Here is a 25,779-nt window from a genome sequence, read left to right as displayed (position 1 = left end):
AAAACCAAACAAGAAAACCCACCCAGACTGAATAGGGCTCCTTGTGTTTCTCAAACTTCTTGGAATTGCAGTGCCTTCTGTGCATCTGTCTTTACAAGATCTGACTGTCCTTACTGTTTTTGTTAGAAATAAGACAAAGCAAATCATGCTTACTCTTTTAGCTTTACATCCTTTTTTATAATGCACGTAACTCCTTTAATGAATAATATTGTGTGTGTGTAACCTCCGACAAACTTTTCCATTACTTCCTTAGGGACTGCAATGCAGTTGAGAGACACTGACCCAGAGCAAAAGTAGCAACAGCACCCCTAAGCCAGGAGGTGAGGTATCACACCTCCTTTTGCAGCCAGTTCAGCAGCACTAGAAAGAGAGCGCACCCTATTTTTGGTGAGTCTAGGTACTGAACAGGCAGGTATCACTAGGTACCTCCCACACTCAAAGGTACAGAGGTGAAATGGTCAGGTTGCACTCCAGCAGTTTGAGATGGAGTTTAGACTTGGTTTATGTAGTCAGCTTCCAAACTCCCAGGGAATGATGGCTTTCCAGTTGTCACCACGTGTGTTTCAGTAAAAGAGTAATGGCAGTATGATAGCAAGGACATTTACTGCTTACAGTCTAATGCATTGATTTTTCTGGGAAGTACAGTATAAAAGAATTATCTGGAAGTCAGCCCAACAGCATCAAAGGCTGCTTTTGATTTTACTGGAACTAAACAATACACTCCAACCTCACACACATGCTGCCAAAGACAGCACCATAAAACCAAAGTTTAAAGGCTGCTGCCATGAGCATGTAAGTTACCTGATGGAAAGAGGCAATATTGTATCCATTCTGTGAACACAATCAAAAGTTCCCAAAAGGGCCCCAAAAATCCCAAATTGGATTTGAGTCTCAAACTTCACTTCATAGAGTAAAAGCTCAATTCAACTCAAAACACATTTGTCCATCTCAGAAACAGAGCACAAGTATTTTTGCTTGATCAGTTCTTGAAAAGAACTTATTTAGGGTTTCTGTACTTACCACTGCTCCACCACTTCTTGCCATTGATCACATAACTGTTTCCATCACGCTCAATGCTGCATTGCATATTGGTGGCATCACTTGAAGCCACATCTGGTTCTGTGTTCAAGAAAAAACCCAAAACACTGGATTAAATATGCAGGTAGCACTAACACCAAAAATATAGGGGTCTAGATAGACTGTCTTGACAGTAACGCTGTTTTGCTTCCAGTGGAAAAGCTGTTTTGAGAACCTTGCTCTGATGGTAGTCAAAAAGTTTTCATCTTCTAACAACCTGTTATTCATAGCTAGTTTAACTTCCTTTAGTTTGGGCTCACACTACCCTTTACAAGTCAACAACCTTCTTCCTTCCCTCATCTTTTTAAATCCTTCCCCCTTTCACTGTACTCACATAGGTAAAGGTCATATCTCTTCTCTGCCTTTCCCATCTCACCCTCTCTGGTTCTTGTTAAATGAAAATTAAGAGACAAACTACTTGGTGATGGTTTATGAAACAGGTTACACAAAGTAGTTGGCAGCAAAGTGTCATTAATCATGGTTTGGAACAGGAAAGACTCTTCCTTTCTTCACCCTTAACTTCTTTTATAAGTCATCTTCTTTAAGGCAAAAATATGTCTTTCCTCTTGGCAAACACAGTGAACCAGAATTTGCAAAATAGGGGGCCAGCTCTGCAAGACTAAGTTCTCTCAACTTCTGCTGACACAGAAAAATCAAGATTTTGACGTCACGTGTTCAAAAGCTACCTTCCTAAATCAACAGCTGGGCCTTCCACAGATGCTGAACGCTACAAGCTTTCAACAGCAACAATTAGTACAATGCTGAGCTACAGACATAAAGCAAGTACATTGTATGTTTAGCAAGTTATCTTCAGGTTATGCCTTAAAACCTCTATCTATGTCACACTGCCAGACTACACAGCCTAGTAGTGGAGGCCCCATCCCTAGAGACATTCAAGGTCAGGCTTGATGGGGCTCTGAGTGACCTGATCTAGTGAAGATGTCCCTGCTAACTGCAGGGGGGTTGGACTAGATGGCCTTTAAAGGTCCCCTCCAACCTAACCTATTGCAATTCTAATCACAATAACCGTACCTACATGTATGCTTCTGGAGAACCCCAAAGCACATAACAAAATATGTTAGGTTCTACTGTAAATAATTTTGGTGCAATAAAATGCATATTACTAGTACTAAAAATTATTGAAGATACATGGAAAGCAAATACTAATTATTGTAACCATGAAAAACGGGTCAGGGAAGTGCAGCAAGAATGCTTCACTCTGGACTCACACCTCATACATGACTTCATATTCAAAGACATTCACAGATAGTGTAGAAATTTCTGTATTAATTCATTAACACATAACAACTTGCAGCTTTGTACATTTTTGCACATGTGAAATTTCTGCCAATTGCTTCTGGAGAAAACTTTACCTGTCATGCAGAAGCAAGAACTAATCTTTCCTTCCAGGAGAGGCTCCAGCCACTCTTTCTTTTGCTCTTCAGTCCCATACATGTGCAGGACCTCCATGTTTCCAGTGTCTGTAAGAAACAAGCAGTCATTTTTACTTCCTGAGACATGCAACTTGTCAGGTGTAAGATGCTCAACTTTTCAGTGCTCTCAGCACTGTAGTTATATGGGACAGAGCTGCTAACCTGGTGCATGACAGTTGAAAACCTCAGGAGCAAAGAAGCATTTTCCTGTCTCCTCAGCTATTAGCGCATAGTCAAGCTGGCTGAGACCACTGACATCTGGGAGAAAAAGGTTCCATAAACCTTCTGCTTTGGCCATTTCCTGTTAAAAGAATAAACAGAGAAAAATATAAGCAATAAATCTTAAAAAATACAATTAAATTCTGGCTTGCTGCCCATTTTCTTCCTTCCTGCCTAACATACTGTCCGATATCTGGTGCCTTTTTTAAATAGCTATTTTTAAGAGGCACAGTCCTTGACTTAAAGTTCAGGCATACCTCTCTCAGAACTCACTCTTGCTTTTCTCCTCATTCATCTCTCTCACTTCATTTTGCACATTTCCTCCTTCCTTTACTTACACTGTTCCTCACACTGTTTCTTTCCACGCAGAGTACCTTCCCCAGAAGCATATGCCAAACTTTCTCATGCTCCATCTCAGCACCTGTTTCTTTTGCTGCCAGAGTGCTCAAGAATATTTATTATCCCATACCTTCAGTCTCTCCAGCAGCGGTGGTTTCTTCCATTTTTCCTCAGTACTTCCATGTCCAGCATAGTATTTTATTATTTCCTTAGAGAAACAATTAAAAAGCAGCATGTTTAAATTAAGAACAAACAAAACTTGCACGGCTGTTTGTGGTTCATGCAAGTACATTAATTATTACAATGCTTCCCTGAACCATCCAAAACTATTTACAGAAGGGCTTTTAAGAAATTTTGGGCATCAAGCCTTCCTGCTCTCAACTTCTCCTTGTGACAGGCAGATGAATTAATCTTCTAGGTTAGTATGTCCTCTGCACTTCTGCCTGACACCAAAGAAGAAAAAATAAAACCAAAAAGCTAAAAGCCCCATTTCTGCTACGAAAGTCATCTGTGCTTCTATGAGGCAAAAAGATAAACCAATTTTCTAAGTGGGAAACTTCTAATATCCCTAGGCTAAGATGTAAAATGCATCTTACTTTCCCTTCCACTAATTCAGGACTTCTGTAGATACTTCACTATCTGATTTCTAACCTTTGCTATTATTGGATATACTCAAGAATAAAGATATGTTGACACTTTTGGAATCACGTATTTTGTCGTAAAAGTCATACCTTAAAAATAAGGCAAGAAATAGAAACACTCAGCTTTGTATTGTTAAAACCACCAGTTTCCATTTTTTAACTAGGAGTCTTTCCATTTGGTAAGAGTTCTAGGGTATTGTTAGTGGTAAGAAGAATATTTTGGCCAATACCTTAAAAATGTATCTCTTTTTAAAAAGAATATGTCTCAAACTTGAAAAAGATTAAAAAGTAACTCATAGTTTTCCTTAACAATAAATACAACATTGTAATTCTGAAAAAAAAAAGTGGAGACTAATTTCTCTTAATGCATTGTAATGCCACAAATATCACTGCATCAAAATAAGGCTATTAAAAATGATAAAAATTATAGGAGGGCATGACTGCTACACATAGCTTTACATTTTTATAACTCTAAACCTATTGAGAAATTAACATCATCTGAGTACTGAAAGCTTTTACCTTCTCAGCTGGATATATGTGCTGCTTCATGAACTGCTTGACCTTCAGGAGAATTTCTCGACCCTTCTTACTTTGCTGGAACAGCTCTCCAGAAATGCTGTGATGTGTGCTGCTGAAAGATGACCTAAAGAAAAGCATTCAGTACAGTAACAAGTAATAACATTGGCTGCCTTATAGCAGCATTTAAGATGTTGTAAAAGCTTGGCCTTGCTTTTGACCAGCAGTTTAGACCACTCTTACCTTTTTGAGAGCTCTAACCCTCTCTCTGCCAAAGGCTTCACAATCTTAGCAAATTCATGACTATTCTCTGCAGAAGCATTTCCAAGGAGATATCTAGCATATACACCCTAAAACCAAAAGGCAGGCATATATGGTATAATTATGCACTTGACAAAAATGTCTTTTTTTAGATTGGTCATTTCTTCCACTATGAAAGTAACACTTAAATGAGCATATTCTTAACAGGAAAAAATATAGCACTCGGACAATTTTTACTGGGATACGTTGATATTGGGTTTGGTCCATTTCTGGCACGATGGAGATGCTTGGTGCACAACAGAAAAACTATTACCATACCCCAGGTAAACTAAACTAAATGAAAACCACAAAAAAAAAAGAAAAGAAAAAAAGAATAAGTCTGCACACGATACTGCAAGCAAGTCCAATCTGTCCCTTAAGCCAACTGACCACAGTATACACATAAGATTATTACCTACTATTCTGATAAATACCCATGTATATGTACCCTTACTGCAAATTAATACCAGGTAGTTCACCCCATATTCGCTATGCTGTTCTCAAGCTGCAACTCATAAAAATATACTTATGCCTTACTGTGGTTGAATATCTAATTAAACAGTTGCTTCTGTTAACAGTGAATCAGTGAAACTTATTTTCTCCTATAATCACATCTCCAGATTGGCCTCCTACACTCACAATTAAACTGAGTTCACAACACACCCTTTCTTATCCATGGGTGGCACCAACAGGATCTTACTCATCCATCCCACTGTCTACTTTTATGAGGGCTGCAGAAACTTAGAAAGGTTTTTGTTTCTCTGTAATACAGGATGTAAATTAGCCAGAGCCTAAAAAGGTAATGACAAAATTGACTGAATACTGGAAAACCAATAAGAAAAGAATCCATGTATCCACATTTCCTTCTTTTATAGCCTACTTTCTCAAGAAGTCAGCTATATGTAATGCAATGTACTTTATGAAGCAAGAATTCTTATCAGCTGTAAGCATCTATGATATGGCTTCTAAAGGAACAAACTAAAATATAGTGGTTACATTTAAGTTTTCACTATGATTCATACTCTGAACAAGTATTACCAAATTACAAATACTGATAGATAAATAAGAATATGTGATATTTCAGCAAATGCAAGTGTATTACCTGAGCTATTGCTGCCATTTTAAAATATGACAAAGCAAGGAAAAAATTAAAGTTGGATAAAGTAGTGCTAATACCCCGGCAGCGGCAGTAAATGGATATCAGTTCTTCAAATGAAGGAGTTTCTACAAAACAAACAAACAAAAAACATAACAAAACCCCCCACAAAACCAAAACAAACACAACCCCCCACCAAACAAAAAAAACCCAACAATATTTTAGAATTGTCAACATTTTCTGATTTTTTTTCACCTTATTCTTCAAGCCTTTGTAAAACTTTTCAGCTTGATGAGATATTCCATTTACAGAGTAAAAATCATGATTTATCATTTCTCATGACCTCAGTGTGATATGGAGACCCAGAAGGAAGTAGGAGCTGCCAGAAGTCTAGATAAGCATAACACTACCTAGCACTTCCTGACTCCACTCTAGTCAGGAAATTAATTGCACCATGGGTTTGGTTTTTGTTTCTTTTAAATGACAAATTTACATGCACATTTTCATTTTCTTCCATTATCTGCAAGAAAGGTTCAAAATAAACTTTTACAGAAGCAGCATACTGTGGCTAAGGCACAGTTTATTAAAACAGTTTGTTAAAAATTTATTTGAATAATAAATACCTTAAACCTCACTATCAGCCTGTTCCCTACAATGAAGAAAGCCATGGGAATGTTATTTCCCGGTGTAAAATGATGTGCTTATTAATTAACTTTTTCTTATAGCTTATAAAGGTAACATATCAAATAGAATAAACCCCTAAAATTAATTTCAACAAAAAGATTACAGTTTCATACCTATGGGGTCTTTGAAACCCAAGACAGTTCCTTGAGCCAGGTCCTTAACCGATGTTGGCCAAAAGTGGAATTGAGTGGTATATGCTAAATCTGCTAAAGGGTGACCAGTAGTTGAAAGCTCCCAGTCCAGCACTGCCAAAACACGAGCCTGAAATAAAAACAACCTCAAGTGAATGCTAGAAGGTAAGTTATCTCTGTCCACAAACACAGAACCCGCTTAATATCCAACACCTTTATTCAGTTACTATGTATTTAAACTTAAAAACACATGTTGTACTTGTCCGTGGCAAAACTAGTTCCTTTTAACACTAAGAATCTGCAGAAAATTAACATTCACACAGTGGCAGAAACACAGGCATTTTTCCAATTAAAATCTGTTTTAAATTCTACATTTTTGAGTAGCGTTCATCCTGTCAGAAACTTCTAAACTCTTCATGACAAAATATGATTGAATTAAAATACAGGACAAGCAATCATTGCTCAGATAGTAACCAAAGCTTCTGCTGCAAGTATCCTTGCAATGGTGCCTTCAGCTGGATGGGCTGAGACTCCTCAAACTGTCATTCTGACAAATCTTTATGATTCAGCTGGGCTGTCATCCTGAATGACCCCTCCAGCCTACTCATGATCTCTAGCTACTTGAACTACACGCAAAAGACTCTCCCTACATCATCATTCCTGCATATACCAAACAGTTTGTACAGATTACTTAAATTACCTACATACAGTTTGGTCAATTCTTCTAACTTCATCAGGAACAACTGGGAGAGTCCCTGATGTTTCTCTGCTTGGGGAGTCAATCAACACATTTAAGCCTACAAGCATTGTCTATCAACTGATCTATGAACAACAATGGGAATCTCTGGGATCTGTTGCTTTGTTGTGAAGTAGGAATTGCAGAGTCTTGGTCACAAATCCCAAGCATACCTTCTGGTCACAACACAGCAAATACCATGGAAAAAAAAGTAATGAAAATGCAATTGTGCTGATAAATGTGAGCTACCTATCTATTTCCACAAACTTGAAAAAAAAAATCTCTTCCTCTTCCCTAAAGAAGAATAAGGAACTTTCAGGGTCTCTGTGATCTATGTATGATCCATAACTAAGCGTATTTGGCAGATTTTTCTTTGCTTCCAAGAGTATCTCATATCACACATTCAAATTCTATTCCAGAAGCCACTATTGTTAATTGAAGCCATACCACAGATTTCAACAGGCTTTGGATGAGATGCTGATACAACATACTGAAGTCAGCCTCCAGCATGTCCTGAAGTTCCTGAATTCAATAGGATTTATGTATACAAAATGATTTTTTTACCTGGACTTTGAAGTAGGGACTAAACCTAATGAATAAACTGAATAACTAGCTCCTGCAATGAAAACCAGGGCTGCATTAGGTACTTAAACACCAGACACAAAACACAGAGCAGAGTTAGGTTCTCTACCGTTCCTTTCAAAAATGTACCATGTGCTAAAACACTTCAGTGTCCCATTACATGGTAGAAATACAAAAAATGGAGGAGCAAGAACTGCTAAACATGTACAATCCGTTTCAAATACCTCCTTTGGGTGGAAGATGATGTTATCTATTCTGAAGTCTCCATGAATCAGGGTTTCTTCATTATCATCAGGTGGCAAGTTGTTTGCTAACCACTCAGACAGCTTGTTCATGGCAGGAATATCTGCGTGAGCAGCTGCATCATACTGTCTTTTCCAAGTAGATACCTAAAGAAATATAAACACTCAGCAGATTTTTCAAATTGATTCAAAAGTTTTTCAAGAGGACAAAATTTGGGATCACATGCTTTTGGGCTTTGACTATTACCACGCTACCTGTAAATTCAGTAAAACCCAGTACACTTGCAAATTTGACCTCTGAGATCAAAAGGTACAATGAAGACTACCTCTGTCTTCCATTTTAATCATATTTACATATCTCAAAACTAATATTATCCCAAAAGCAAATTAATATAACTCTCTGAGCGTAGCATTACAGAATCAATCTGAATGTAGCAGGAACCTCATATTGTTTCCAAGTAATTGAACTAAGTGAAGGTGTTTAATAGCTAAAATATGATGGCTACTTTTACAGGTCATTACTAATAAACAAGTTTGCTTGCAAATCAAAGAAATCTTCAAAGACCTGACAAAACAAGAGAACTTTTTGAAGCGCACTACCTGCCTTCTGCAGTATCCTGGTCCTCTACCATATCCTTGGAGACCCAGTGACTGTAAATCAAAGGAGTGCAACAGGGCCAAAGTTTCTATCATTGCGATGTACAAAGCAGAACGTTCTGCTGGGCCCACTTCAGGCAGCGAGAGGTCTCGGAAGATGCGACCCTAAAAACATCAGAAATCAGGTATTGGGTGGCTTGTACACATCAGATGAAGAAAAGTTAAGCTGTACATTCCAGGTGTAAAAACAAATGCAGTGAACCAACACTACCTATGCAGGCAAAAATTCATTCCTCATTTATTTTATTGCTTGCCCATGACAGAAGAAGGGATTCACAGTAATCTCAGATCACTAGTATACAGGATATCTATTGGAAAGCAATTAAAATAACAGATATATTCAGTAGATGGAAGCCTGAATTAGAACACAAACCAAATATCATCAATCTTCAAAGTTTCAGGAAAGAAAAAAAAAAAAAAGTTACTGTTTCTAGAAAGAAAAAAAAAAAAAGTTACTGTTTCTAACAGCTAACTTCCAGAAAAAAATATCAATGAAGAACTTGGAGTGGGAGGGGGAGCAGGAGGGGAGAGGAGGGAAATGAACAGATAGTATATACAGAGAGTAAAACAAATTCACTTGCGTTCTTCTTCAAAGCAGTTTAATATGCTTAGAAGATGGATGTGGTTCTCAATTTTCTCCTTTAATTTTGACCCTGCCAGCAACAGATTGGAAAAATAAAAACTCTTCTCTAAGTTCCTCGGTTTCACTGGTTCTCATGATGGCTTCAAAATATTTATGCACCTAAAGCATTAATAGAATTTCTTTGCTGAAAGATTCTGCATAACAAATTCTAAAACACCCAAACTTCGTAAAGTGTAGTAGTTTATTCAACACAATACTTGTATGACTGCTTTCTAAATACAGAATACATTTGTTAAAAACTGCACTGCTGTCCATCTTAGAATCGACAGACAGCACATTTACATCCTTAGAAATGTAAAGGTATCGACAGCATGGTTTCTTGTTAAGGAATCACTTTGTTCTAGTCAAAACCAGAAGAATTCTCAATCTTTAATCAAAGAGAGTTGTTTCAAATTCTTCGTATCTTTTGCATCTTATTACCCTTGATTCATGGGCTTTGTAGGAAGGTTATCTTAATCTCCAGGAAGTGGCCCACAAATGCTTAGATTTTTAATTTGCCAGTGAAGCTGATGATAGGGTAGGATGCAGTGAAAGGGAAGAGGCATGGCTTCAAATCACAGAATCACAGAATTGTAGGGGTTGGAAGGGACCTCAAGAGATCATTGAGTCCAAACCCCTGCCAAAGCAGGTTCCCTAGGACAGGTTGCACAGGTAGGTGTCCAGATGGGTCTTGAATATCTCCAGAGAAGGAGACTCCACAACCCCCCTGGGCAGCCTGTCCCAGGGCTCTGTCACCCTCACTGTGAAAAAGTTCTTCTGCATATTGGTGCGGAACTTCCTGTGCTCCAACTTGTGGCCATTGCCCCTTGTCCTGTCCCCACAGACCATCCTCCTCTCTCAGGGAGAAAAACAAAGACATGACACAGCAGACTTATGCTTAAAATCACTAAAATCTAACAGAAACAGTATCAACTCAGCTATGGCACCTTCAGAGTGGTGGACCACAGACAGAGCTGTGCCATGTTCTCTCTGTAAGTAGTGCTTGAGCCAGGAATCTACATACAGTCACCTCTTCTATCTTCAGTACTAAACAGGTCCCAGGATGCCCAGGGATTCAGTGTAACTTTATAACCCCATTGTTCTCCCTCTGACTTGTGCATACATTTCACAAAAAAGCAACATTGCCTTGCTTCAAGGCATCCTTCTGAGAGCCCAAGGCAAGAACAAGAGGTTAAATACTGAGCTGAAGATTTCTACTCCATAGGAAATAAATCCCAGGGAAGCTGAAATCAGCGAGAATCTCTGATAATCAGACGATTGTTTAGGTCTACATTACAAAACTTAGCAAATGCTGGATAAGGCTCTAACAGAAAGGTTTTTGACAATTTAAAAGCAGCTTGTAGTTGGGAGGAGAAAGAAAAATCTGACATTGGAAGACCAACCTGCACATGCTGCATTATGTAAAATTCTGTTCCGATGACAGAAGCGTCACTGCAGTACAACAGGGGCTCAGGCACTGGGAATCCAGCTGAAAACAAGGCTTTCTGTACTTGATATTCTCTATCAACCTGAAAAAGACACAGGAATTTAGGTTCAATGAAAACCTCCCAAACACATAGGAGTACAGTGAATGACAATGTACCCTCTTAAAAATTTAGATACATGTGTGGCACAGAAGATTGGAAACGCTCCAGCAATTCACTGCATTTCTGGACACATTCAAGATGTGCCAGGACATTGTGTACAGGACTTAGCCACCTGCAACACCAAATGTTTGGAGCTTGATGGAGAACATTACTTGCCTTGTGAGCTTGAGGTAAAAGGGGGCCATGGGGCTTCTTCCTGAGCACATAAGCCCGTCCGCCCTTCTGAAGATAAAAGGTTGGATTTGACTGGCCTGAGCTACAGAGAGAAAGATTATAATTAATTCAAATACTTACAAATTTGCAAACCTTTAACAGAAATCAGGAAAAATGCTTGTCCTGAACAAAACAGTGAGACAGAGGAGAGGGTTCTTCTCAAGAGTTTGGAGTTTTTTTAAAATATAGTCTTACAAGGATACAAGTGATAGCCCACAAAATGAGAAGTCAGAGGTTCTATGCCTACTTATAAGAAAGATGTGTCTTTCACTGCAGAGAGATCACAGATACTTGATTTGTTCTCCTGTGAAAGGGAGATAGCATTTACCTCTCCTCCCTAGACAGACATGGATGTTTTCAAGGCATACAGTAAATACTAACTTTAAAGCTTTACAATTTGGAGGAGATTAAACAGAGCAGAATTCACAGTAGCTCATAATTAGTGAGGTGTATTTTAACCAATGTAAGCACAGGGGAAGCTCTCCAAATAACTGATTCCAGTACCAAGCCCCACTGTAATCTAGCCCAATTATATTTACAGGTGCTATACTTAAGGGACTGCCTACGGTTACTGTAAAATTTTGAAGCATGAATGCTGCTGCTGCAACAAAGAATCTTAGAAATTAAACATTTCAATCACATACATGTGTAAATGAGAAGGAGGAGTTTATTAAACCCTTCATAAGACCTTGCCCATCTTATCATAGTCAAGGTCATTGATCTTTATATTCCTGAGGACCCAGGGCTAATCTACGTCCCTTCCTCTCCTCATTCTTGATAATTTCTAAGACACGTTTTGACCTAGTCCAGTAAAAGATTAGACAACTATGAAAAAAATCAAGACATGAACTTTTGCCCTCATGGTTCCCGTGGCACTTCCATTCTCCCTTAGACATGTAGGGCATAGTCTGTAATATAGTTTAACAAATATACTGCACAGACAGACACTCTGCTTGGCACAACCGAGATTTAGATTGCTTGAAGCCCTGAAGTGCAACCACAGGACAAACAAAATACTAAAAGCATAGTGACAATATTTTAGTAGATTTTACTATTAGCTACTCTCCTAAGGCCCCTCCTTAAGTCTCCTCAGCTGGAGCACATATGAGGATTGGAGTACAGCTGAGGATTAAATGGATGGTTTATATTTGTGTCAGAAGACAATGAAGAATTGTTTGCTGTTTCTAGTGATGGCCACAGATAAAACAGTCAAGATCACCCCAGTTTGAAGTCACACAGCCACACCAACAATTTGCTGAATGCAAATGAACTTCATGTTGTGTGCAGCACTGGTTTTGGAGCCTCACTAGCACAATGTGTTGCTCTCAGGGCATTAATGAGAATCTCAGCACAGCATTACATTGTTCTCATGGATTTACTTACCTGGAGATAGCCTACAGCTTTTAAAATTGATTTCTTAAGCCACATATGTGCATCTGACCATTATTATTTGCTCTGCAAGTAAAGATCGATCAGACAAACCAAGATTTATGAGTAGGCAATGAAACAATTGTGCACATAATCCAACAGAGCACACCACAGAGGGCCAAATATAAGCTTTCTCCGAGGACAGTGGGAAGTCGACCCAACTCACGGCCTGCCTGCAGACGTCCAGCTGCAGCCACAGGGTCTGCCTATGCCAAAGGTCACCTTTGCCACCACCGCGAACTTTGACTTCCCCAGCCGGTCAAGGGACGAGCTGTTACCTCCGCGGCTGCTGTTCACCGTCCCCAGGGCAAAGGGCCCTCACGCTGCCCTCCTCTGCTGCCTGCTGGGCAGCCAGCTAAGCCGCGTCTCACAGAGGCACGCCGCGGGTGGAAACCCCGGCTCCGCACCACAGAGCGCCCCGCGGGCAAGGGCCCGTGTCAGCAGCCATGGAGGCCACCTCTTGTCCCTCGCAGCCGGTCTCGGGGCAGGAGAGCAGCCCACCCGTTACCTGTACTGCCTGACAGCCAGAGTCCCCGCGGGCTGCCGAGGGAAGCCGGGCAGGTGGCTGCACAGGTACCGTTCCAAGCTCCCCTGGTCGAAGCGGTGCTGCCGACGGACCTCACTAGTCCCCGGTTCTACCGCCATAGCCCCGCGACGCCCACGGCGTACAACCCGCGCCCTCCCACCGCGCCGCTACGCCGCAGAGACGGAGCTGCCCTGCCCCGCCCCGCCCGGCGTCGCGTAGGCAACCGGAGGCGGCTTGGTCCGTCAAGGAAAGATGTCCCCAGCGCCGGGCCAGCGCGGCTCTCGGAGTGGGGCTGGCACCTCCTGGAAGAAAGCGGCTCCCGGGTGGGTACCGCTCCGGCTGACACCTGCCCTCACGCACCGCCAGAGCCCGCTCGCTGCCTGCTGTCGAGGGACAGAAGGGCAGCCCGGGATGGGAACGCTCCCTGAGGCGTCGGGCAGAGCCGGGGACGGCGTTCCCTGACGCCACCGGAAGAAGCTGCCTCAGACGGAGAGACGTGTCGCTGCGGTCTCGCCGGTGCTGCCATGGCGGAGCTCAGCCGGCTGGAGCAGCTGGAGCAGCGGGTGCGGGAGCTGGAGGAGGAGCTGGCCCGGGAGAAGGGTGGGCGCGGGGCGCCGCGGGCTCGCATCGAGAGCATGAGCCCGGAGGTGACGGACTCCAACCCGTACAGGTGCGGCGGGAGGGGCGAGGAGCGTTAAGGGGTGAGGAGACCGCGCCTGCGGGGCTTGGTGTATGGGGAGGGGGTCGGCACTGAGCTGTGGGGAAGAGGCCGAGTTAGGGTGTGGAGGAGCGGGAAGAGGGAAGGCTGCGGCATCTTAGGCCGTGGGTTGGAACTGTGGGTCTGGGTACAGACGAAGAGGCCTGTGGGGGTGGCCTTGGGCAGGTGGGGGCCTAGGGGATGGGGCTGGTATGCTGAGGAGGGTGGCAGGGTGACTGGCGTGGAGACTGCTGCTTGTCCCTCACGGGCAGTCTCTGGGCAGGAGAGTGCTGAAGATGGGTGATCTGTGGGGAAGTGGGGGAGGTGGTGCTCCCATTTCCCACCTGACTGGGCTGGCAGGGGTCGGCATCAGGGTTATTTTGTATTATCTTGCTTTATAGTAAGGGGGGGTGGGGGATGGAGAGGAAACTTCATGAGTTTTTCAGCTAAATTGCTTGTATCCGGGACAGGTGTCAGTATTACATAAGGTCTGATTCTCATTCCTCTAATTTACCTATTTTTGAGTTTTGATTAGAGAAGTCTTGAGCCTCAGGGACACCTTCATTGGTTCTGGAAATCTGATGCATAATTTTTTTCAGGCTGATACTTTTACTTTCTTTGGCACTTTCAATGAAAAAAAACAAAATAGCAGAATAAAATGCTACTTTAAAACTCTGCCAGTTATCCTGGTAACGTCATATTCCCTAGTTTATTTTTTTTTAATGTTGTGTTAGAGTTAATCTAATCAGAGTGGTCAGAAAACAGCGGAAGAGTCCTCAGTGACCTGGTGCCATATGGTTCCTTAAAGAAAAAAGTGTAATGCTTTGATTCTGTAAATTGAGGATTCATTTATAAAACTAACTTGAGTCCTCCTGATTTCATTGACATTACTCATACCAACCAAATAAGTATGTGAATTTCTGTAGGTTTAGTACTCCATTGCTGTTGTTAACAGGTGAGTATTTACTGTCTCATTTAGACTGTATGTAGTTGGCAATTGCAACTGCAGTGAGAACAGCAGGTGTGAATTTTGTGCTAAGTGGGGTTATTCTTAGAGCAAAAGTGATTATAAATACTTGAAAAGCAAGACTGCTATTAAAAATGTAGAGAGCACTTTCCCTATAATGTTGCTGTTTTTCTTTGTAGTCGCTTGATGGCGTTAAAAAGGATGGGAATTGTCAAAGATTATGAGGTAGGATTCAGTCTGCATTGAAACAACCTTGACTTCTTTTTCCCTGAGGACTGCTTTTGACATACTGATTGGTGGTTTCTTCTGTTCTACAGAAAATCCGTACCTTTACAGTTGCAGTAGTAGGTGTAGGTGGAGTTGGAAGTGTGACTGCTGAAATGTTGACAAGATGTGGCATTGGTAAGGTAATGAGAGTTTTCTTCTTCTACTTCTTTATATTAGATGGACCAGGCTCCTTCATACAGAGTTAGATTAGATTTCACTTAGTTGATTTTGCCCTAATAAAAAAGTACCATCAAGAAAGCACTCAAGAACAGCATTTAAGTAAACATCACAAATGAAGAAGTCTTCAGCCTGTATTTTTCCTGTGCTAGTAAAAATTGTTTTATATAAAGATTAATCTTTTATCATGTGGAGAATTCTTAGTTGGATGCTTGTCTTCTCCATGATCTTATGTGAGTACATCTATCCATCATACAGTTGCAAAAGGAAAACAAGATAAAGAAGGGGGTAACTTGCATAGAACACTAACTTTTATGAGAACAAATTGATATTCATGACACTGAAATGCAGCAAATGTCAGTACAATATTTTTTATCACAAACTTTAGTTTGTCATGTGTTAGGCTTAGAACTGAAAAATAATTGGGTTTGTGTATAGATAACAAGAACCTCCAGATTTAGTCAAACAGGAATTTTCTGTCTTTAAAGGAAGAATTTGGAGAATGGTGTAAATGTTTATATTTCTAGACAGAGCCTGGCCATTTGCACTTGGAACTTTAAGAAACCTCTTAATAAAAGATTGCATCACCCACCTCTGCATTAAAAAGTTTATCCCCCCTTCCTCTCAAGGACCATTTCCTAAATACCAGCATCTTTGGCATAGAAAAGGACACTGGACAGTTAATTCAGAGTTTATAATAATCAACATGTCCACATACTATGTAGGTATTTTAAGTTAATTGTTTCTGGAAAACTGTGTGCCAGGTCAAGTCAAAACCTGCACATTTCTCATTAATGCCGTAAAAGCAAGTAGGAATGTGATACCAGAGGTGACAGTGTTCATGTAGGTAATCTGTTGAATACTCTTAATTTAGATCAAATGAACAGATCTTTTTTTCTTTATTGAGTGGCCCTCAGGAGTTTGTGATTCATTAGGCCATGGTGAGTGGCAGCTAGAAATCAGTCTTCCACATACTTAAAATGTTGGTTCCAGTTGTATGTGAACAGAGTAGAACTTCAGGGTGGGGGGGATTGTTTGGTTGGGTTTTCTAGTGGAAATGAGTTTTGTTGCTTAAAATGGCTTGCCACAGGGCTCTGGTTGCAGAGTCTTTGGAAATTCATGTGTGTTAATATGATCTTTATTGTAGCTGCTTCTGTTTGATTACGACAAAGTGGAACTGGCAAACATGAACAGACTCTTCTTCCAACCTCACCAAGCTGGACTAAGTAAAGTGCAAGCAGCAGAGCATACTTTGAGGTATAACTTAGGGAAGTGGGTATCAAAATGTATTTACCCAGGATGCTGCTCTGGGAAATGGACATTTCACTGTGACTTAGTATGATCGAATTTGGAACTTTGAGTATAAAATAGTTGTGGGAATGGGTGATGCTTTAAAGACATTTTTGTACTGGCCAAAACCTTAATGTGAGTCTACTTTTTATGTATAGTGAATTTTGCTAATTATGTCACTTGGGTATGTTGTGGGTTGTTTCTTGTCCAGTCTGTGTATTTATGAGAGATAAAGGTATATTTTAGACTTGAGACTGGAAGCTTCAGACTGTAGCAATGTTGGTGAAGTTAGGGAGTAGAATGCAAGTTACCATTGTATTGATTCATACTGACTCACTTTATTTCCTCCATAAGGAATATTAATCCTGATGTTCAATTTGAAGTACATAACTACAACATCACTACACTGGAAAACTTTGAGCATTTCTTGCATAGAATAAGGTAAACTTTCTCATTAAAAGCGTACTGCTAACTCTGCTGATGCACAGCTCTATAAAGCCTCATGTTTTTATTGTTGGGGTTTGTTTTTTTTCAATTGAATGACTTCCAACTGAAAGCCAGTGGGAAATACATATATATGAAAAAGTTTTTGCCTGGACATTTTCTCTGGAGTTCGCATTTATTTCTACTGTTATATAGTTATATTTTTATATTAGTGCATCTTTAGTAGGTTTTATAGGTCTTTCCCATTACAGAAAACAGATCAGGCCATGTTTTGACTGCCCTGGAGTGGTTTCAGGTATGCTTTATAGAACAAATTAAACAATAGTTATTAGTGGATCTCACAGATAAGTTCTGAAATAACTTTTTTTTCACTTGCAGTTATATTGTATAAAAATACAGTTCTCCAATGCTGTTGTGGTTTAACTCTGCCAGCAGGTAAAAAAACCACACAGCCGTTTGTTCACTCCTCCTCCCTCTACCCTGTAGTGGGATAGGGGAGATATTAAAAAAAGAAAAAAAAGGAAAAAAAAAACCTAAACCAAAAAAAGGTAAAACCTGTGGGTTGAGCAGTTCAATAGAACAAACAAAAATATTATGATGATAATAGAAAAAAGTGAAACAAGTAATGCACAGCACAACTGCTCACCACGTGAAGCCGATGCTCAGCTGATTTCTAAGCCACACCAACTCCTGGCCAACCCTCAGTTAGTTAGATACAGAACATGATATCATATGGTATGGGCTATCCCTTCGGCCACTTTGGGTCAGCTCTCCCAGCTGCATCTCCTCCCAACTTTGTGGGTGCCCCTTGCCTTCTTGTTAGCAGGCTGGTATGACAAGCTGAAAAGTCCTTGACCGCTTGGCAACAACTAAACCATCAGTGTGTTATCGACATGATTCTCACCCTAAACCCAGATCACAGCACTCTAGGAAGAAAATCCACTCTACCCCTGCTGAATCCAGGACAAACACCCATGCATTTCAATCCCAGCTCCAGCTGTTTCTCCTGTAGCTAGTGGTACCCTGTTCTGCATTTGCACAAGTTTGCTTAGAGACACGCTTCCCATGTGCTCTGCACTCTGAAGCAGCACGCTGGTTGCCGTGCTGGCTTTCTGTTCTGCCAGCAGTTTCATGGGAACTTCTGTGCTTGTTTCAGTAACGGTGCCCTGGAGGAAGGGAAGCCCGTGGATCTTGTTCTGAGCTGCGTGGACAACTTCGAAGCTCGCATGGCAATCAATACGGTAAGGCCATGAAAGGCATGATGAGCTTGTGGAAGTCTGTTTTCTCCTGTAAGTAACGTTAGGAACTGTGGGGACTAGAGAAAAGGCAGGAACTCAGCAAGAATCTTCTAAGAAATTTCCTCCTTTTAAGAAACCAGAATCTGAGCTCTTACCCAGTTCTTATAAAAAGCATTTTACACATATAAATACAACTATAGACATTGAAGTTTGTAGCAGCTAACAGTTAATAAAAAAGTGTTGTAAGCCTTCTCTGTCTTTCCTGTATAGAAAGGTTTTATTGAAGACTGGTATGTTAAATCTTACAAACTTCTAAAAGACTGTGTATAGCTATTTGTATCCTTCATGTAACCTTTTATATACGAGAAACGTCTTAAAGCTGTGTACCTAATCAAACTGTTTTTCTTTTATAGCAGCAGCCAATGTAGGGTGTATGCCAAATACATGTTTTCTGTTATCCTTCAGCTAACTTGATCACAGATATCTATGCAATTAGATTCTGTAACTTGCCAACAACTGGATTGCCAATGACTGCATTTGTTCAGAAATCTCAGGTCCTCAGGAAAGCACAAACAGATGGCTTCAATTTTAATTTGTTCTTTGAGAAACAATTTCTATTCTACCTTTCTTTGTTATTTTTTCTCATTGTAGCCTTTTTGTCTTAAGGCAGGTAGCTCAGTGTGCTTCATCGCTCTCAGTTTACAGTCGCTTTGTGGATTGTTTGGTTTTTTCTTTTCTTTTTCTTTTCATTAAACTTCTGCGGTGCTCATGTCTGTGTTTCTGTGTTTGTAAGGCCTGCAATGAGCGTGGACAAATCTGGATGGAGTCTGGAGTGAGTGAAAATGCGGTGTCAGGACACATACAGCTGATCATACCTGGTGAATCCGCTTGTTTTGCGGTACGCAGCGCTCTGCTGAGCTGCTTGTTTGTCTTCTAGGGCGGGACTGGGAATGTGAAGGTAGCTGGGTAGTGAATGTGATCCTGATAGAGTAGCTTAACGTTTTGTGTGATCTGCTGGTTCTTTTAATACTTTTTGTTTTAAGCTGAATTCCTTTCTTTCCCCTCAGTGTGCTCCTCCACTTGTGGTTGCTGCAAATATCGATGAGAAAACATTGAAACGAGAAGGGGTTTGTGCAGCCAGTCTTCCTACAACGATGGGTGTCGTGGCAGGAATTCTTGTACAGAATGTTCTGAAGTGAGTTGTTGCTGTTCAGTGTACTTCACAATAAGCAAAAGAGACCCGAAGGAACATTTCATAATGATGTTCCTAAAGGTTTTGGCAATCACTGGATAGGGCTGAAATATACTCTGCTTGAGTGACTGGCACGCTTACTTTGGACCTGCTGTTTTTAACAGAACTTTTCAGGCTTAAGGAAGAGTCTTAAGAGTTTACCTAAGAATTTCTCTTACTGCATACACACACACTTCTTTTTTCTTCTTAGTTCTGCAGTCAAATATGCTCCCATCTGACATCATTAAAATACACACAAAAAATGCTGCAGTGTTAACTCATCTTTGAAACTGTGTACATGGATGAAGAAGAAATCATTTATCTTGCAGTGTTTGTATTCCAAAAACCTGAGGTGAATTAAGAGTAGTTATTTAGCAATAAGAAATATTTTAATATTTTTCCAAATGTAGTGTCCCATGACACCAGCTGCTAAAAGGAACCTATTTTTTTTTCCTATTGGCAAGGAAAAATTTTGTACTTGGTTTCAAAATGATGCACTGTCTTGAACAAGCATCTTTGAGAATAGGGGCTTAATTCGCCTTTTTTAAACCTTACCTTGGTTTTGTCAACTATTAAAAAAAATTAGTGGTTACAAGGAATAAAATACTGTTTGCAGGTATGCCTACAAACAGCACCATTTCCAGCTTTGCAGAGAGGTACTATATAAAATTGCATAGCAGCAGGTGGGGTTTTTTAATGAAGAATGCAAACATTGCAGCTTAATTTAAATCTTTATCTTCATTGCAAACATGACCCTACAGTCAAGATGATTAAACTGCTTCTGATTGAAAAGTTTCCCATTGTAATGCAGGGTAGCTGAGTGTTTCTAGTAGTGGATTAAGGCAGAAGAGAAAGCTGCTTACATTTAAAAGGTTTTGGTTGGGATTGTGGTGGTGGTTTGGTTGCTGTGGTTTGGTTTTTTTTTTCTCTGAGACTGACTTGTAGCTGACTCGTTCTTACACACTTCCACCGCGAGAGGACTGGCTTCTGTGATGATGCAGTTACGCTGTTGTCAGGTGGCTGCGGCTCATTGTAAGGCAATCAGAGTCATTTTATTACAACTTTACTAGTGCAAAAGTGTATTCTCAAAGTTCTTTGAAGGAAAAATTCATCCTTGAGCAACTGAATTTTAAGGCTTGCATCTGTGTGTAAGCGGCTCCTTTCTCTTTCTGTTTCTCTAGGTATCTGTTAAATTTTGGCACCGTGAGTTACTATCTTGGGTACAATGCAATGCAAGATTTCTTTCCCACTATGGCTATGAAGCCAAACCCACAATGTAGTGACAAAAATTGCAGAAAACAGCAGGAAAATTATAAGGTAAAAAGGATTTCTTTGCTTTCGTAAAGTCCTAACAAAGCTAGCTACAAATCTATAGTGAGAGAATACTCTCGTGACTACTTCAGTTTTCAGCAGCCTTGTCTTTAGGTCATTGCATGTGTTTCTAAAAGTACAGTACTTAGAGTTGTCTTAGAAGCAAAAGGTTGGCAGAGTGGCTCATGTGGCAGTTTGTATTTTAGGGTTTCTCTGCAGTAATTGCTCAGCCTTTCTGGCAGTCATATATTTACGAGCGTGGGTTTAGATTTGTAGGCATTCTGCCTATTTACGAGTAATCAAGTTCTAAATGGTGACTGCATATCTTATAATATTGTAAGAAGTGTGAATATTAGATGTGATCTTCTTTGCTGCTGTTGAAAACTGGACTGTTATGGGGTGGGGCTTTTTTGGTGTGTGTTTTCCCTTCAGAAAAAAGAAGCTGCACGACCCAACCAAGAAGTAATTGAACAGGAAGAAGAAATAGTACATGAAGACAATGAGTGGGGTAAGTAATGGGTTGGAGATGAACTGATGCTCCCAGTACCAAATTTCAGTTAAATTCTTTGTTCTGGGTGAGCTTATGGTAGGGTACACGAGACTTCTCATGGTTCCTATTTTTTGTAAGACTTACTGCACATTTACTCCTGGCTTTTCACAGGTTTTGAAAGTAACAACTCAGTGGAGTTTTAGAACGATGAGCAGGTTTTAGATGCAAAAGTTAGCAATGTTTACAATAATTCCTCAGATGATTGTCTGAAGATACGAAAGATGTGAAAAGATTTATTCACTTTGTGTTCCTTTAAAATAGGTTGCAAAAGAGCATTTGTCATTTCCATAACTGCTCTGCTAAGGTATCCCCATAGATCTTTTTATTCCTCTGAGGGCTTTAAATCAGAAAGAATTGTCCTAAGAAATGGTAAGCGCATGCAAGAATAGATATGTACATTCTGTTGACTGCAGATGCAGAAAATAATCCTAGCTTACCACTGGAAAGTGTGCTCACAGTAAGATTTAAACTGTAAAGGAGAAGTCCTGTGGGAGAGGTGGTGTTCTTGTCTGGAAGGTCCATGTATGGAACCATCTCACAGATTGCAAGGGGAAAGCGTTTGCGCATTGATAATGGGAACGAAGTAATCAAAATCTGCTTGTACACTTTTTTCTGTGTTAGGAAAGTAGCTACAATTTTCCTTGTGCTGTGATAACATGGTGGTTAACTGTTTCTGACTCACTTCTAATGGAGTTCTCAATTCCTTTAACACAAAGGCATCGAGTTAGTGTCAGAAACTTCAGAAGATGAGCTGAAGGCTGCATCTGGCCCAGTACCTGAGCTTCCTGAGGGAATTACTGTAGCGTATACTATCCCAAACAAGGTAATATATTCCTTCTTTATGAATATACTTATTTTTTAAATGCATCCTATAGATCAAATATATAATTGGAACTGGCTCAGTTAACTTGTAAACCTAAAATAAAATTTAATCTTGAACAACTCCAGTAAAACTGTACCTCAGTACATCTGGCTGGGGCCTTCTATGGTCCAGCTCTGTGTTTCTGTGAAATAGATAGATGGCTATTAATGTGAATGTGGTTTTGAGTGACAGGCATGTATGTATTTAAGGGGCAGGTGAGGGAAAGGGAATATGACATTCTCATTTGATATTTCCATGACCAATGTTTTTAGCATCTTTATCTTGTAAAAGCTGCATGTAGTCAAAGAGCAGTATGTTACCACAGCCAGAACGTTCTCGCTCACAGTAAAACAAGAGTTTACAAGTTCAGCTTATTATCACTTAGGCCTAATCTTGCATTTGAGTGCTTCCTTGTAGGAAAATCATGTGGTATATAAGGGCAATAAAGCTTATTTGTGTGGGGTTGTTTCCTAATTTTGTTGCCAATTTTTTCTCCTTATTCCTCCTAGGAAGAGAATTTGATAACAGAGGGAACAGTAGCTGACTCTGAAGAAAGCCTAGAAGAACTCATGGCCAAGATGAGAAACATGTAGCAAACCAAATTTGAAGTACAACTTCTTTGGAGTTTGGACTGACAGTGGGTTTTGAGAAGACCAGACTTGTGGGTTTTTTTCTTCCCTTTTTCTTTTACCTCCACTGAAGCTTATATTTACATTTCTGATGAAATGGAACTGTTACAGGGGCAGGAAGGAAACAGCCTTACCTTGTTTATATTCTGCTCTCTATTCACATCTCTAACCATTGTGCTACTGTAGTTTAATTTCTCAGCATTGCTAGTGTTTAGAAATTCAGTGGAGGATAAAAGGAGACAGATAAACTATCAGAAGCAGGGATAGCAAGTCTTACACAGTATCATGTGATGAGAACAGTATGTAGTGTAGGACAAGTGAAAGATGAAATCTGCTGGAGTGGACTGAGTCTGTCAAGGGCCAATGATAGTGTGTCACTTGTATTGCTGCTCCTGAATTTCCAGGCACTTCTCTCTCTGAATTCTTTTCATAAATCATGCTGTGGTTACTTTCTCTGAATAAATGGAACATTTCAGCCTCTTCATCCGCCTTAAATATTCCTGGTGGATTTTTTTTTTAAACTTCCCTGGTTTTATCAGTGTTTTAGTCCTACTTGTTCTTAAATAGCTGCCTGTATGTTTTCACTGTGGTATTGCTTTCAGTGTGCTACAACAAGGCAAAGTCTTTTGTTAGCAGGTAATTACTACCTAGCAGACTGGGTATTGTTAGCATTGCCACTATTTCAGGTGGCAGATGCTTTTCACAACAGAATCTGAGGGAGTTAGCAGCAGCAGCATTGGAAAGGAGGCTTTGTCTCTGTCTTCAAAATATCTGAGTATTTTTGTTGGCTATTACAAGTTTAGCTGTCATTCCAATCCATCCCTATCATAGGGGCTTTTTTAAGGAGTATGCTGACTCGGACTTGGCATAGGAAATCTGCTAAAATTAGACACCCTAAACTTTGCTCATTGTTGTGCATCTTCAGTGGAGCAGCTGAGCTAACGTATGTGTCCTGTAAATAACGTTAGTACAGCCATTCTGCCTTTAAAATTACCATGTTTTCAACTGACCTGTCAAGGTACAGTCTGTAGTGTCACAACCCTTCAGAACTGAAAATACCAGTTTCAGATGTTTTAGCTCCTGTGCGTATCTCATCCAGAACTTGATTATTCTTTAGACTTTGCTTAGAATTCAGAGGCTGGAATTTACAGTTTAATACAAATATTTACATCTCAGATTGTTCAAACCACCACAGAAACAGCTACTAATGGTAGCAGCAACATATGGTGGAGATGCTTCTGTTTGGGAGGGCAGCTAAATGAATACTGAGTTTAAAAAAAGGTTTCATGTCTAAGTAACAGCTGCAAACTTCAGAGTGTCTCTCCTCCCCAGCTGTCACTCGATGTTATTTACCTTTAGCTCATCTCTGAAGCTCGAGAGGGAGGCTTTGGGTGTGGTGCCTGACACTGGAAGAGGGTTTTTTTGGATTGTTCCAGAAGAAACAGATTTTAGAAATGAGCTGTCAAGAGGGATGGGAAGTAGAACTGAGGTCATTAGAAAGGTACATACTTGAATCTATGTCACTCAGTCTACCTTAGCTTGAGTCAAGTGTCACTTTAAGTGTTACTTTTTCTATTTTTTAAATTTTTTTGGCTTTAGCTTTCTGTTGGGAACAACAAAAAGGAGGCACACACCTGGCTTCAAAGACTCAGGCAAATGGTTGATTCTGTTCTCTAACAGCTCAGTTAATCTTGACTCTTAACTATTTGCCTGACCTGGCTGCTAGCACACGATTGACAGATTTAGAACAGGCACCTATTACTGTACTACTACACGTACAGGTTTCTGAGTGCTTTGTATGCCCACTTGCAGAGTGTGCAGAATGGCTTACTTTCAGACTTCTAATGTGAGAGAGTGGTGAGGTGCTGGAACAGGCTGCCCAGAAAGGTGGTGGATGCCCCGTCCCTGGAAGTGTTCAAGGCCAGGTTGGATGGGGCCATGGGCAACCTTGTGTAGATCCAGGCCTGGAGGTTGGTGGCCCTGCCTGTGGCAGGGGGGTTGGAGTTTTATGATCCTTGGGGTCCCTTCCATTAACAAGACTTTTCAGAGTATAATCTACTTCCAACTATAAAACCTAATGGAAAATTTACGACAAGTGAAAGCATTTTGCAATGTTTACTCCAGCTTTATTTGGCAGTCTTACTAAAGCAGCTTTCAGTTTTTACAGTGTATTGTGAATGTTACCGAGATGTTGATATTCTGACTGTATGATTAAATCTTCAGTGAAACTGCTGACTCCTTGTCTTGAGGTAGAGTTTTCTTTGATCAAAGTATTACTTGGCATACATCACATATACAAATTGCTCTTATGTTTTTTTCATGTCCATGACATACCTGACCAACTGTATTAAATTACAATAATCTGACTGATTTCAAAATTTGAAATTGCTTGAAGTCTGATATAACACTTAATGTCTAGAAAGTACCTTGTTATTTAAGCTAGACAGGTTAAGGAAAACTATTTCGGAGAGCAAGATGCATCATTATACATGTTAAAATCTGAAGAGAAAGGACTAGCTAGACCAGGCATCTGGTAATTCATGGGCACTGGCATTAGAGGAGGGAATTATCAGGTCTGAGAAGAGTAGGCAACAGCAACGCATCCTGAGAAGGTTGAGGCATGGGAGGCTTTTTTGGGTGGGTGAGTTTGTTTTGTTAGGGGAGTTAGTTTGTTTTTTTTCTTTTTTCACCCTCTTACTCCTCAGTAATAATGCTGCAAAGACGCTTTCCATTTTTCAATACTCCTAAAGGTGACTGGCATACAGTGGGGAAACTCTCACTTTGATTGAAGACCTAGTTTCTCAAGTGTGAGGAAAGTACCCACAGAGCTGTTGCCAAGTGTCAGCTCTTGTTGCTGTAACTGTAATCAAGTCAAGAGCTATTTTTGAAAAAAATTTTTTTTCTGAGTCTTAAAATTTGGGTTGTGCATTTGTTCTGTCAGCTTCATACACAGTTTCTTTTGCCAAGTTACAGTCTTGCCAGAGTATTAAATTCCTTCTAACCCAAACAAGGGCCAAAAGGCGTTGTATGTAACTCTGAAAGGGGGAGAAAAAGACGACTACGGAAG

The 25,779-nt window shown here is 40.3% G+C and overlaps 2 protein-coding genes across 2 annotated transcripts in view; one reads left to right on the top strand and one right to left on the bottom strand.

Moving 5' to 3' along the window:
- ACAD11 (acyl-CoA dehydrogenase family member 11) overlaps nt 1–13,168 on the bottom strand; it is a gene marked incomplete at its 5' end in the record, with an annotated part of 30,645 nt that extends 17,477 nt beyond the window's left edge. Inside the window, 13 exons of the mRNA XM_084260395.1 lie at nt 1,021–1,119; nt 2,451–2,558; nt 2,673–2,811; nt 3,199–3,276; nt 4,229–4,352; nt 4,469–4,575; nt 5,628–5,749; nt 6,419–6,566; nt 7,979–8,143; nt 8,597–8,758; nt 10,679–10,804; nt 11,039–11,138; nt 13,032–13,168. Coding sequence (XP_084116521.1) covers nt 1,021–1,119; nt 2,451–2,558; nt 2,673–2,811; nt 3,199–3,276; nt 4,229–4,352; nt 4,469–4,575; nt 5,628–5,749; nt 6,419–6,566; nt 7,979–8,143; nt 8,597–8,758; nt 10,679–10,804; nt 11,039–11,138; nt 13,032–13,168 — 1,615 coding nt within the window. The remainder of the gene's footprint in view (nt 1–1,020; nt 1,120–2,450; nt 2,559–2,672; nt 2,812–3,198; nt 3,277–4,228; nt 4,353–4,468; nt 4,576–5,627; nt 5,750–6,418; nt 6,567–7,978; nt 8,144–8,596; nt 8,759–10,678; nt 10,805–11,038; nt 11,139–13,031) is intronic.
- A 390-nt stretch (nt 13,169–13,558) lies between these two features.
- UBA5 (ubiquitin like modifier activating enzyme 5) lies at nt 13,559–22,676 on the top strand (the record flags this gene model as incomplete). Its single annotated transcript, XM_084280195.1, has 12 exons — nt 13,559–13,719; nt 14,893–14,938; nt 15,031–15,120; nt 16,305–16,414; nt 16,802–16,888; nt 18,048–18,132; nt 18,923–19,027; nt 19,197–19,324; nt 20,542–20,677; nt 21,104–21,179; nt 21,938–22,044; nt 22,593–22,676. The coding sequence occupies exons 1-12, from the start codon at nt 13,574–13,576 to the stop codon at nt 22,674–22,676; spliced, it is 1,200 nt and encodes a 399-aa protein (XP_084136321.1). The 5' UTR covers nt 13,559–13,573.
- Between the last annotated feature and the right edge of the window lie 3,103 nt (nt 22,677–25,779).

This window comes from Gallinula chloropus (genome assembly GCF_964237585.1).
Source record: "Gallinula chloropus genome assembly, chromosome: 2".
In the NCBI taxonomy this organism is placed as follows: Eukaryota; Metazoa; Chordata; class Aves; order Gruiformes; family Rallidae; genus Gallinula; species Gallinula chloropus.
The sequence above is the reverse complement of the archived record's forward strand: the minus strand, read 5'-3'. Positions and strand labels throughout refer to the sequence as shown.